This window comes from Amborella trichopoda, chromosome 9 (genome assembly GCF_054954075.1).
Source record: "Amborella trichopoda isolate Santa Cruz 75 chromosome 9, AtrichopodaSantaCruz75HAP2 v2.0, whole genome shotgun sequence".
NCBI lineage: Eukaryota > Viridiplantae > Streptophyta > Magnoliopsida > Amborellales > Amborellaceae > Amborella > Amborella trichopoda.
Window position 1 is genome coordinate 18,621,565 of NC_142344.1, and position 15,009 is coordinate 18,636,573.

General features: G+C 36.2%; 1 protein-coding gene across 6 annotated transcripts in view; it reads right to left on the reverse strand.

Annotated features, from left to right (window-relative positions):
* Positions 1 to 15,009, reverse strand: part of DCL1 (dicer-like 1) — a 55,104-nt gene that overhangs the window by 10,535 nt on the left and 29,560 nt on the right. For 3 of the 6 annotated variants that reach the window (XR_016041565.1, XM_020668547.2, XM_020668546.2), the window contains 5 exons: positions 7,771 to 7,981; positions 7,206 to 7,600; positions 6,736 to 6,964; positions 3,125 to 3,297; positions 2,888 to 3,010 (listed from right to left, as the gene is read on the reverse strand). Coding sequence is in view for 4 of the 6 variants with exons in the window: in XM_020668547.2 (XP_020524206.1) it covers positions 2,888 to 3,010; positions 3,125 to 3,297; positions 6,736 to 6,964; positions 7,206 to 7,600; positions 7,771 to 7,981 (1,131 nt within the window). In the remaining 2 variants the exon portion in view is untranslated. Of the gene's footprint in view, positions 1 to 2,887; positions 3,011 to 3,124; positions 3,298 to 6,735; positions 6,965 to 7,205; positions 7,601 to 7,770; positions 7,994 to 15,009 lie in introns of all 6 variants that reach the window. The other 3 variants (XR_016041564.1, XM_088848251.1, XM_088848250.1) reach the window with 1 other exon arrangement.

Below are 15,009 nucleotides of genomic sequence, written 5' to 3' on the forward strand. Positions count from 1 at the left end.
ATCTAGAGTGAAACGACATTGAGATAAGGAAATTTGGTGGCAGAGTGATGAGGTTCGAACGCTATTAGCGAAAAACAATCATGTTACAGAGCTTGGCAGTGGAATAAGAATAATGAAAACTTTGAAGAATATAAAAATCCAAAGAAGAACACTACAGACATAGTAAGCCTAAGGCATACGATGACTTACACGATGACTACAGACATATAAGGTGAAAAAGATGGCTTCAAACTAGCAAAACTGAGAGAGGATGTGTAGGGATCTAGATCATATTAAATGCATTAAGAGTGAGGATTCGAGGGTCCTAGTGAAGGATGATAAGGTCAATGAAAGGAGGAGAATTTATTTCCAAAAATTGTTAAATGATGACTACTCTAGGAGCACAGTGTTGGGAGAAACATTTGATATAAATGAGGTTGGAAGTCATGAATACATTCGTAAAATTAAGATAATTGAAATGAAATAAACTTTGAGAAAGATGAAGATAGGAAAGGATTTAAGATCACATGATATACTAATAGAGCTTTGGAAGTACATGAGAGAGATTGGCATATTCTGGTTGACCACATAATTTTGGGAACAAAGAAAAAGCCAGACGATGGAGAAAAAGTATCATGGTACCTATTTCTAAGAACAAATTGGACATACAAAGTTGTACGAGGTATCGAGGGATCAAACTTATGATACACACTAGGAAACTAAGGGAGAAAATGATTGAGTGACGAATAAACATGAAACAAGTGTATCAGAAAACCAATTAGGTTTTATGCTAGGAAGGCCAACCATTGCGGCTATTTTCCTACTTCGGCAATTGATTGAGAAGTTTAGAGAGAAGATTAAAGATCTCCACTTGGTTTTATTGATTTAGAGAAAGCATATAATAGGATTCTCAGAGTTAATTTGGTGGGTATCAAAAAAGAAATGAGTCACTTGATGACACATTGACATGGTAAGGCATATTGTGCGAGGGACTACTAATTAGTGTGAAGACAACTAGTTCAGAGACAAGTGAGTTCTCAGCCATAGTAGACGTACCCATATCTCTTTGCGTTAGTTATGGACGAGTTAACTAGACATCTCCAGGATGAGGTACCATGATGTAGGTTGTTTGCAAATGGCATAGCTTTGATTGATGAGACAAGAAAAGATGTCAATGCAAAACAACTAGAACTTTTGAGGGATGCTCTAGAATATAAATACTTTAAAATTAGCTAGATTAAGAATATATAGAATGCAAGTTTAGTAACAATTGGAGTAGAGACAAGGAACTAGTTAAAATTAATAGCTAAAAAGTACAAAAAAGAAATTGTTTTTTATATATTGGTTCAATAATCCATGAGAATTGAGAGATTGAGGAAGATGTCACACACAAAATTAGAGCAAGGTGGACGAAGTGGAGATGTGCTTCTAGAGTCTTATGTGATTGTAGCATACCAATGAAACTGATAGGGATGTCTGTAAGACCAATCATGATTTATGGGAAAGAATGTTGGGCGGTCAAGAAACAATATATTCATAGAATGAGTGTAGCTGCGATGATGTTAATGATGGATAAGAGGCAAGACGAGAAAGGATAGATTCAGAATAAATACATCCAAGAGAACTTAAGGGTAGCTTTCCAATAGATGATAAGATGAGGGAAAGTAGACTTGGGTTGTCTGAACATGTGCAATGTCGACCTAAAACAAAACCAATTAAGATGGGTGATATAGTTCAAGTGGAAGGCTTTAAATGGGTGGGGGAAAGCCCAAAAGGATATGGATGGAAGTACTGAGAAGAGATAAGTGACTTATGGTCTGTCTGAGGGTATGCCGGTATGGCCCTTCATAGAACGGAATGGCAGAACAAGATTCGTGTAGCCGACTCCTAAAAGATGGAATAAGGATTTGATGACGATGATGATTCATGGCTTCATATTAAACTAATGTTTTTCTTCTGATTTTTAATCCCTCAAATTTTATCCATTTCAAAGAATTCATGGAACCACTTTTTGCAACTCTCTGATGAAAACCTAATTTAGGGCGCTTCTTGGTCACCCCAAGTGCATTTTGCCAATGAAGAGCCAATTCTTTGATTTCTCTGTCCACATGTGAAAGTTTAGGTGAATGTTTCTAGGGAGAAAAAAGATAGGGTTTCCTGAGCCGCATATAGCAGGTGAAAGAGGCTTCATTTGTAGAGTCGAATGGTTTATCTCTCCCCATGTGAATGTTTTTAGAGAGAAAAATTAAGGCCTTTTCGGTGAGAAATGAGAGATATCGAGTGAGTTCAATAGCTTTGCTTTGTGGGGAGGAGAGATCTCTCTTTTTCTTCCTCTCTCTCCCTTCATGTGCAAGAAAACAATTTGTGGACACAATAAAAAAAAGGGTGAGGTTTTTATAAGGCACCCTCCTTATACTATATACTATAGTAGTAAGGCGCACCTCGAAATTTTGCCCGGAGATATAGTTCTAATGCCAAAAACCTTATAATGGCTTGAAATTCTATTTTCATCCTTAGTCATGAATTTAAATTCCAAAAATAATACAAGCAAATTTACAAACACTTAAAAATCTTGAAAATGGACCGTCTAGATAATTAGTTACAAGATGCACTATGTTTAGGACTTGAATTTTTTTTTTCCCCTTCATATCCATATATCTCGAGGTCGAGATGATCAATTGGAGGGCTTTTCAACATCGAAACACTCTTTTATAGGATTTTTTTGGTGCACCTTACTTCAATAGTATAAGGTTGACACCTTAAATAAACTTTTTCCTAAAACAAAATAGAAAAAATTTAAAAAAATTCAACATTGTAAAACCTTTGAGCTTTTGATGAGAACAATTTTAAATCAGTCATCCAAACTGGTCATAAGGCATCATAAACCTAACAAAATCCGTTAACATACTCGACCGTCACGAAACTTCGAAATGGTTTCTTGCATCTGGCGTGTGCGCATCTCCTGATTGTTGTTGTGACCAATTAAGCTCGCGCACTTGATAAAATTTAATGATGGGAGTTCAGCAAACACCTGCAAAATGTAGATGGATTTAGCTAACTCTAAAATATGATACAATAATATGAGAGATCATAATTCTATACCAAATAGACAAAACTAAGTACAAATGGCTCCATAAAGATCAACCTTTGGAAGAACTAAAGCTGCAACCACCCGTTCCACAAATATGATGGCACGGAAATCTTCTGTATACTGATACTTCATAAGAACTTTAATCAAAGACTGAACTTTAGGAGTCACTTTTCCATCTGCTACAGCTGCCCCAATTATCTCATCAACATGCTCTCCACCAGAAGCAACTATGTCATAAATAGAACGAAGGGAATATGTCAGCACAACTACATACCAAATCATTCACACAAGTTGAAGAATAACTTATCAACAAAAAGTTTTAGGATAGACAAACCAATATTAAATTACACATGAGGCATGCCAAAAACCAGAAATCTCTAATCTAGAGAAATCCAAAAGAAAGTCTTCCCTTTTGATTTTTCAACACAAACCAACAATAAATGCCCTATTAGAGGCTGCATAAACAGTCAATACCCCACAAACGATTATCAGCCACATCTCTAGCTACCATCCCGGATCTCACCAACTATAGTAATGTGGTACCCCAGGGCAATACGTACAACTTTTCAACATTCCTCAACTCCATGAAAATCTCAAGAGCATGACCATAGTCATTCTCCCAACCCTTTTAAAACCTATAAGGCCCCAATTAGATTTCTTCGTAATTTACTGAAATGGAGTTTATCTCCTGATACCTTTTACTCTACGGAAATTATATTGCAACTGCGTAACAGTTCTACCACACCTATAGGCAATTTATGAGGGGACATATGGTACGCATGCAAGTTGCACTGCTAATCAGTGGGTTTCCCACCCCCTTCAAAGATCGCATTTGACCACATTGTTACTCCCTCAATGCTCTCATATGACACAATGAAATACCATTCCTACATTTCATATTTGCATTTTAGGACTAGAACCATCATTTATCTTTAGTGTCACTGTATTCGCAGCCCATTACACCTTGACATTTAATGACATACATATATATATACACATGACTAAATTCAGAATTTTATGATGGAGTATACGAGTCATTTTGACATTGACATTGTCAAGTGACGCTCTATGATGAATTCACGGTATATGATAAATGCATTTAGCATTTTGTACCAGGACGTTTCATGAATGAAAAATCATAGAATAGAGCAATCTATTTGTAGAATTGCACATCAACCAATTGCTAATCGTTAACTTCTATGCTCTTTGAAATGTCATGTTAATAGTAGTAATTAAATTAAGGGGTATGCAAAGAAGCAACAATGTAAGTTGGTGAGAAATACAAGGGGAAAAAAGAAAACATAATATATATGTTTATATGTAAAATCAAATGATAAAAAAAATCCAATTATAATTTCAATGTTTTCTAGATTTATCCGCTTTTTCTATATTTATTCATGAATTTATTAGGGTCTTGACCGACGACTGATGCCTGATATGACTTAAGTTGAGGATCCGACCTTAGACACATCTCATATATTCGTCTTGGGTTCTGACCGATGATTGATGCCCGATATGGCTTAAATTGAGGATCCGACCTTAGACACATCTCATATATTTATCTTGAGTCCTGATCGATGACTGATGCCCGATATGGCTTAAGTCGAGGATCCAACCTTTTAGACATATCTTATATATTTGTCTTGGATTTTCACATGCAACTAAATGGGAGATTGGCAATCTTCTGGTTCACACGCTGTGAGGATAGAAAGCTCTTCTCTTAAAAGCTCTTCTCTTAAAGGCACTTTTCCAGCCATACCTAATAATTTATTATTTGTCAATGATTTTCTAGAAATTAATTTAACAACTAAATAAGTACTAAACATGCACATACAATATACAGCTCAATAAAAATCTAGAAATTCTCCAAGAAAATAATATCAGTGTTAGCAAAAAGAAGCAAAGCTACACAAGTACATACACATGTATGCATAACCATAAGCGTACAACCACATGCATATATGTTCACATATAAATATTTAGATAAACAAACACACAGAGATGTCAGGATTCCATTTAAAATTTGTACTTAGTCACTAACTTACTTGTTTACTAGCTGACTTAGTAAATGCTAAAATAATAGTGTACACAAGTGAATATACATTTTGTTTGTAGATTACATTATTGGTAATAACGATTAAAGGAAAATTTATCAAAATACACATAAGAGATCAGCTATTTAACATTTTCTCTACAACATTTGATTTAATCTGAAAATGTCCATCAAAATACACATGACCATGAGTTGGAATAGCTGAAAAAGGGTAAAATATAAATTGTCAAAAATTTTGGTGCAATTTGATAAATTTTCCATGATTAAATGGCATTTGTGACACATCTTTACCCATGGAACACAGCAAGCTAAGCCTCCTTGTATGAGTTCAAATACAAGAAGCAGGTCCCCTACGACTTACTCTTGAGAAGGATGGGCCCGGTTTGGAGTTTGAAATGTGTATCATAAACAGGATGTCATTTATAAGCAATCCAAAACATAATTCTTCTTTGAGTTTCTAAAGCTCATAAAGTTATCCAATTATCTACATTTATACATTTTAATCTATCTTTATGAGTTTTTCCTAGATTTTTGTCTTTTAATTTGTACTTTTATTTCTAATAAACATAATAAGTTCCTGAAATATGCGTTATGCCTACTTTACAACGGGTCATTTCTGAGATATGCATTATTCCTATTTTATTGTATGCATCCAGGATTAGCCCCGAATGACTAAAACATGGACATGCTTTCTAAGACACCCATATTTACACCTATGCAAACCACACAAGATCGTACAGGTACCAGAGGAGCAGTCATTGTTACAACTCAAGCTTGTGGGTACCAGACCAGCTTTCTGGTCAGAAAGAAAAAAAAGGAATATCCACTATCGCTTTGAGGCCAAAAGCTTGATCTAAGAAATCTAAGAAATCAAAGAAAAAGCATAACTACTCTTTCCATTTGCAGTCAAATGTTCACCAACTTTTCAAGCCAACCCTCAAAAACTCAGTTATGGGAAGCACTGTGGAGTTAATCTACTGACATAAGGTACCATATGAAACTCATTTGTAGTAAGGAAAATGTCAGTTATGGCTAATAATGTTAAATGCCTTACATAACTAATCCTTCCAGTTCTTTTCTAAAGGACCATAATGAGAAGTAGACAGGGTACTCATACAAGGGGCTTTATATTGTCAATTCAAATGAGTTCCATGTGGTACTCCGTATAAGCAGGTACCCCATTTTCCATACAGCATTCCAGTGTCCATGTCAATAGACATAGAATCTTCAGAACTCACAGCAACTTTTCTGATACCAAAACAGTTTGGTTAGTAGATAGAGATGGTAATACATTTTCCAAGTGGACTCTGATATTTGAGGCGCCTAGATTCATCAGCGGCCCTGCAACAAATCTTCTTGAAGTATATACGAGACCCAAGTGTGGAAAAGCAATAAAACTACTGGTTTTCCAGCCATTGAATTGGATCCTAGATGATCATCCAGTTGGATCTTATCTTTTGAAATTCTGATAAAAATAACAGCTGGCCCTCCCAATGAGATCCAATCAAACAGCTAACAACCCATTAATGTATGCTTTTTCATTCACAGGCTGAGTATATAGTACATATGGTCAAAATAGAAGAGTAACAGTTGAAAACAGCAAAAGTCTCACCATGACTGTCAGGCAGTTCACCCTCCTCAATTTCATCATGATCCCCTCTCTGCACATCAGCAGTTTCTTCATCGCTTCCTTTTGCATCTTTTCCAGGGACAGCTCCCTCAGTTAACTGACAATGAAGGAGGTCCACGACCATTTTCAAGTAGGATTCCTGAAACTTAACATCAAGCTGATAATTCACCCTTTCATCACTCTGTAAGGCAGTCAGAAAGGAATGTGCAACCTGGAAACACAAAGAATTTTGAGTCATTAGGAAGCATATTGGAAAAGGAAGGAATATTACAGTACATATGGACTATGGTTCTTGATGGCGTCATGTCATGTGCTGGTGGGTCCCACTCTCTCCATCATCATCCATCATTTGATTGGATGCTGATTACCTCAATGGACTATGATTTTCAGTTGTCTATTAGATTATTGTATACATCAAGTACATAAATGCAACTATTTGACCAATAGATTACCTTGTAGGCGCACCACTGTCCCAATTCAGCGAGGGCATAATTAATAGCCCTCAATTTTTGAACAAGATTGGCAGCTCCATCACTTTCTGTTCTTTCGGAAACCCCATAGACAAGCCGTAATTCTTCTTTGGCTCCTGCATCTCTGGCCCCCATAAACTTCCACTTGCTCCTTTTGGAACTTGCAAGTGCAGCTTTCTCCACATCAAATTCCATCTGTTTTATTTGCTCATGAAGAGAGCACAAGGTAGCTGCTTTGTCGTACTCCACCACAACTTCTAAAGGAGTTGGAACATGCTTCTCCAGCTCCTTCCGGTCTTTTATCGTGCACACAATCGAATCGAGTTTACTTTCAAGATTGCGAATTTTTATCGCGCAATCTTCTTGGCTGGAAACTCCTGCACAGAGAGAAAAGTACTAGTCAAGTTGTAGAAACAAAACACAGGAAGCCAAAATAAATATTCATTGAGTGGCTTTCCTCAAATGAATATCAAGGATAGGAAATGCATATTTGCAACAGGTAAAAGGAACCGAATAAGAAGAGAGATACAATAATCCAAACACATACCTTTCAAGTTGACAGGAGAAGCAGTCATGCCAAAAACTGCAGGTCTTTTCTCCTTCGCCGTTGTGTGATAGAACTCTGACATTACAAGTGAGTATGGATGCTTCTTCACAGCATGATGGCATTCATCCAATATAAGTAGATGAATTGCTTCCATCCGGATAATGCTATGGCGTAAAATATTCAATAGAATTTGGGCTGTCATCACAAGTACCTGCAGCGGAAACTTGGAAATAAGCATTCGAACGTCAACAACCAAAAGGTGCAACTGAATATATAATTATGTAAAAATAAGATTCACAGCAAACTTTCACCAGCACGCCTACTAAACCTGCATCAAAGAAGATGGCCAATGCAATACTCAATAAAATTGATTTACACATTCACCAGAATTCAATTTCAAGAGTTTAATTTGAAAGCTCCTTGGAAGACACTACAATATACTGCAACAAAAACAGTAATATTATTGACCATAGTTTTCCTTCATTTCAGTAAATATGCAATGAATATGTGTATGTCTATACATACATGCATACGTGTTCGTGAGCATGTCTGCATAAAACAATTTCGCGATTTAGATCTGCATGATTCAGACCTTTAGTTGCCAATGGTCAACATACCACAAATTAATAATTATATGCATCATCAGGTAGGAAATAGCACTCCAATCCAGATTAACGATAACAATCAAGAATCAACATCATAAGTTTTTATTAAAATCACCAAGCATTCCAATGCTCAGAAAACAACAATAATGACTATAGATATCATTGTCTTTCAACCTGTAACAAAAACTTATACTCATAGAATGGACACAGAGAACCACTCAGTACACACCCTCATTAAACCTATTTGCCTAACAATTTGCTTCTCTATGCACATGGCAAAATGAAATATTTCTCAACAGAGATATATCTCAAATCTCCTAAAAGATATATGCCAGCCTCCAAAGCACCTCAGCTTATTTACTCGTCATTGAATCACATTTAAACCTCCTATGATAATCAGAACATGTGCGTCACATTGCAAAGCCTGAGTCCCATCACAAGCGTCCTTGCTTCTCCCCACGACGAAACAGGAATCACAAACTCAAACTCCAATAGGCCCTCGAATATGACTTAATGCTTCTCCTCATCATCTCTAACGCCTCATGAATTACCCTTGGAACTTCCATCAAAATTGAGCTTCCATGTTCCCGTCGCAGGAGTCGACAATTTCACACCGTGCCTCGCACAATCCTTTGTAGAAAAGCCACCTTCTACCAAATTAGCAATAAGATCAACCGACCTTATAATTTGGAACAATGAAATCAAGACAGGATCAGACCAGCCATTCGGACCAAGAACTGGTGAGCCAATACATCAAACGGTTAGTATGATGCTCCCAAACCGGTGGGAGCATTGCCCCGGCATAACCATTTCAATGCCTGAACTGGTCGTTCGATCGGTCTATAGCGGACCGGCTTGTCCAAATAAGCTACAGTAATGACCAAAAAGGACCTTTTTTTCCTTTATTGGGTCCATTTCGATCATTTTCGGGATCTTTTTTTTTGCCCTTTTTGAATTTGATGAGGGGTGTTTTGATAATTTATACCATTTGAATGGGTTTTTGGATTTAGAATTAGGTTTTTAGAAAGAGAGAGAGATGGAACAACTTCAAAGATTTTTGCTCTCCCTCTCTACCAAAAAACCCTAGATTGTAAGTGATATTTCAGTGAGTTTCTAAGGGGATTTTGGCCACTCAATCTGCATTAATTCAACCCCCAATCTAAGTTTCTACAATTTATTTTTTGATTCGTGTTTTCATATTTAATAAAATTAAAAAATCAAACTTTTAGGTGCCTTGCAAATATTGAAATTTTTCTTTTCAAATCATTGCAATGGGTTGTTTATTGGATTCAATATAACAGATTTTTTTTTTTTTTTTTGAAGTAAGTATATAACAGATATTTTGCTTTAGTAGTTTAATGTTGTAGGTATTTGCTTATTGGGTTGATTTCGTGCAATTTTTGTAAATAAATATTTGGTCAGTTTTTAGTTTTTTGTTTTCAATTACTTTTCTTGTTTTATTTTTGGTTGTCTAATACTTTAATGGAAATATAGAGAACCTTGTTATATTAAATAATTCTATAATTAGAATTTGGTTAAAATTTTGATATGAAATTTTTTTTTAGTGTTCTTTGGTTGTTTAATACTTAAATAAATCTATAGAAACTTATTGAACTACAGAAATTATTTGTGCAATTTTCTTGTGTTTTCAGTTTTCTTTACATTGATATTGAAATGAACAATCGAATTTTTGTTAGAATATACAATATTCATAATCCTACTCATTCAATATTTTTCAAGGAAAGTAAAGCATTTTTAAATGTTTTATTTTTCTTGTGTACTTGTTTAATTCATAAAACATAGGGTTTTCTAATTCTAATACAAATTTAGCCTTTCAAATTGCTAATAAGTTTGTGTTTGTGTCCTTTTTGAAGTATAACTATGGAAAATGCTGATTTATTTCATTTATTTGTCAATTTGTTAGAGGATTTGTGGGATGGGAACAGTGAGATTAGTGATTTGGGACTCTAGATGGATAATACAAAAAACAACTTTAATGTTTCAAATCGCCAATAAGTTTGTGTTAGTGTCTTTTTTGAAGTGTAACTATGGCAAATGCTGATTTATTTCATTTATTTGTCAATTTGTTTATGGGAACTGTGAGATTAGTGGTTTGGGACTCTAGACAGATAATAAAAAGAGGTCTTCAAGTGGGTCTAATAAAGCTTCATCAGACCTGGTGCAGGGGCATGTCAATAGGGTATTGAATGGAGAGATGCATGAAATGTGCGCATATATAGTGAAAAACTAATAAAGGGAGTGGGCATACATCACGTTATGGATCATTCGCTTCACCAATGTGGGAATTAGGTGAAATGCCCTAAAGCTCTCGCTCATGCCATGCATACACAAGCATCAAAGGTCATAAAACTGAGAAGCAAAGAAGGCAAGTAATAACCAATGAGATTGGGGACCCCTTTACCTACCCCGTAGAGTCTTCTAATATTGATGAAAAAGACAAGCTCCAGACTGCATAGTATTTGAGAAAGAGCGAGGAATGAGTTTGCTACAACTACAAGTACAACTATCATGCCTAAGGGGCGGGCATGGTAGGATAGGAGATTTTTCCACCTATTACACCACCAGGTACCTTACCAACTAACAAGAGTGTGTTGCCTGAGAAGGCAATAAAAAGGGCATACATGTTTAACCCTGTGGATGCATAACTCAGCCCTAAGTGCCTTCAATTTTCAGCCTATATTGGACACCATAACATCCCTAGGCCAAGGGGTTTAAGGGCCATAGCTTCGATGATGCTAGGCATCGGTTGTTGAAAAAGAATGTGGAAGAGGTTAAGGGATAAATTGAGACTTACAGGGTGATATGGGCAAGCCATTAATGCTCCCTCATAGTTGATGCGTGGACCAATGGGAGAGAGATAGTTGACTAAATTTTTAATGTACTGTAATAAAGGGTAATTTTTCTTACGGAGCATGGATGCCCCAGATATTAAAAAAGCATGGGAAGCATTAGCCGGATTGTCAAAGGAGATTGGTGAAGAAGTAGGGCCATAGAATGTTGTTCAGTTTATTAGCAATAACATGACAATACAGCCAACTACTCCATTGGAGAACCAATTGCTGCAAGAGTATTACCGTCTATTTTGTGGACATCTTGTGCTACACATTACGCATTGATTTGATGCTTGAAGATATAAAAAAGATGAAGGATATTTCGTTGGTTGTAGATAAGGCAAGAGTATTACAACACGCACTCCTTTGTCGTCAACCTTATGAGGAAGCATACAAATGGGAGAGGAGAGACTTAGTGAAGCCAGCAATAACAAGATTTGCTATGAACTTAATCACTTTATACCAGTGTTAAAGAAGATCAGGTTGCCCAGTTCGAACTGGAACCGGCAGGGTACTGGTCACAGTCAAAAACCCCAAGACTCGGCCAATTCCCCCCTGCTTCTATTTTCCATTATTTTCTCTCAGTTTCTATCCAATTTTTCCCATGTGAACCAAATCTGAACTGGGTAGTTGATCGGTCCAGATTGGTTCAGCCCAACAATCCGTTTTTAGAACACAGACTTATATAATTTTTTGCAGCAAAATGATGGCTTGAAAGCCATGGTTACGTCGATTGCATGGATGAACTCAACGTGGCCCAGGAAGAGTAGTGGGAGGGCCATGGTAGACTTGGCTTTGAGAATAGCCAATCTTGGACCTCAACTGCCAATGGAATTCAAGTAATAAAGCTCTTGGTGAAGATGTTGAAGAATGTCAGTACTGATACTAGGCCTGCCATGGATATATCTACAAGGCAATATATAGGATAGGGCCAAGGAGGCTATTGCTGCAACGTTTAGGCATAAGAAGTGTAAGTGCAAGGATTATAGGGAGATTATGCATAAAAATGGATGGGACTAGCAGTGGCATTGCCTTATATATGCAGCTGCCTATTAGCTAAAATATTCAAAGCCACATTTTCAATGCATCCTGAGATTTCAAAGGGCTTGCATACCTGGAAAGAAAGGTTCTATCTACATAGGCATATCCAGTTAGGATTACATGAGAGATGTAAGGAGATTTTAGTAGAGAGACAATTGTGTGATGATATCCTTCCAGGTGCTTCATCTTATTATTTAATATTTCTCCTCTTGAAGTTCAATACAAATTATAATGTCTCAAGTTACTTTATGATTCTTTCTATTATTCAATTTCCAGCTGAATGGAAGGGATGAGTTGGTGGGGATGCTCGTAACCTTGAGAAGTCCGCTGATCGTGTCCTCAACCAAACATGCAACGCAAATGGATCCAAGAGGAATTGGAACACTTCCCAATGCATCCATGAGGACAGAGAAATCGGTTGGACCTTAAGTGGAACAATGACTTGGTCTTTGTGCAATACAACTACAGTGTGAGGCAAATGCAATAGGCTCTTATACTATTTTTCCATTATGTATCAATGGTTCTAAACAGTATACTTAAATAGCTCTTAGCTCTTTGTACTTATTATAGTTCTCAGCCAGTGAAATAATATGAAATATAAAACCGTTCAAGGAGCAACATGTGCGGAACCAATTCACTTGGAGAAGATCAACATTGTTGAAGAAAAGGTCATCAAGCAAGAGCACCCAGTTCTGCAAGGAATTCAAGAACAATTAGATGACTGGACAGAGATGGAACCACCACAAGAAGGTAAATTTTAAATTTCAAGTTTAAGCTCTGAATTTGGTTTGTTAATAAAAAATAACTTAGTATTAGTAAGACGCCCAGGCTCCAACAAAATATGGTTATGGTTTGATAGAATAATAAGTTAATAAAAAATCTTTATCATAGGTGGTGAATATGATGATTTAGAGGGTTTCAATGGAGATGACTTCAATGATGCTGAGGAAGGTTGAGACAATAAGGAGGAGATGAAGACGATGGAGATCCACGTGACTTGGTTTTATTTGTTTTAGCATTTATGTGTTATGTAGCCATTTATCTAATTGTAAGATTTGGATTTGGACTGTAGACCTTATAACTTCATGAGTTCAAGGCTCATGACTTTAGGTCCTTGTGTCTTTTTTGAGTCGATGACTTTATGAGAGTGAGAGTGAGAGTGGGAGTGTGTCAATATGGGGTGCTTAAACTTTTGGATGCGATCATTATGATGTGAATTTGATTGACTTCACATTATTACTTGGTCCCCATTCAAAAATTATTGTATAATTGGTTATTGCATGACAAGTTGGAGCCTTAATGAAGTGCATGTTGCAATATTGTGTACATTTACATATTTTGTAACGTTGACATCGATTGTGTGTATCTATGAATGTAAAGTTTTCTTAACGTTCCTTATAGTTTTTAAAAGTTTCTAATTTTTAGAATTTTTCTATTATTCTCTTTTTTCAGTTCATTTGTATATTTCTTTTTTTCTTTTTTTAAACTTTGACCAGTCTGACACGTGAATCAGTGTGAATAACCTGTTCGACCAAACTAGTGCCTCCAACAGTTTGATGTCTAGTTCGGTCTTAATAACATTGCTTTGGAATTCCGGCCTCGCAAGAGGCTAGAATATAACCCTCTCAAATTTTCTCTTATATTGACTCCACAACAATTCTAGTACCGCTAAATGTCCATCCATTACGCTCTAGCCATATACTCCAGATTATTCTGAAAGTTGAAGTCTATCCTTTTTCTATGTGAGGACTTATTCGTCTTTTTTCTCACTTAGAGGTCAAAGATACAGGATTAGGATATCTGAAGTGAAAGAAGCTTGAGAAGTATGAAGGTAGAAAAAGCTTTAGGACCTGATGGTATCCTGATAGAGATTTAGAAGTGCATGGGAGAGATTGACATAGTCTAACTAACCAAGTTGTTCAACAAGATGTTGAAAACAAAAAAAAGGCCAGACAAATGGAGAAAAAATATTGTGGTACCTATTTATCAAGAACAAATGAGATAATACAGAACTGTAGAACTATCGTGGGATCAAACTTATGAGTCACACTATGAAGCTGTGGGAGAGAGTGATTGAGTAGTGACTTAGACATGAAAGGAGTGTACCAGAAAATCAATTTAGCTTTATACTAAGGAGGTCAATAATTGAGGCTATTTTCCTACTTACGCAATTGATTAAGAAGTTTAAGGAGAAGGCAAGAGACCTCCACAGAGTCTTTATTGATTTAGACAAAACATAGGATAAGGTATCCAAAGAGTTAATTTGGTAGGTGTTGGAAAGAAAAAGATTCTCTAGATGATATATTGATATGGTGACAGATATGTATGAGGGAGCGCTAATTAGTGTGAAGACAGCTAGTGGAGAAATAATTGATTTTTCAATGATAGTAAACCTACATCAAGGGTCAGTGTTGAGCTCATATCTCTTTGTTTTGGTTATTAAAGAACTAGTTAGGCATCTATAAGATGAGGTACTGTGGTGCATGTTGTTCGTGGATGACATAGTTTTGATTGATCAAACTAGAGGCCGTGTCCACGCTAGTTAGAATTTTGGAGGGATGCTCTAGAATTTAAAGGTTTTAAATTAGTCAGACTAAGACAAAATATACGAAATGCAAGTTCAATAATAACAAGAGTAGAAATGAGGAAGTAGTTATTGATGAGCAAAAAATACCTAAAAGAGATTATTTTTATATCTTGAGTCAATAATCTAGGAGAATGAAGATTAAGGACAATGACGC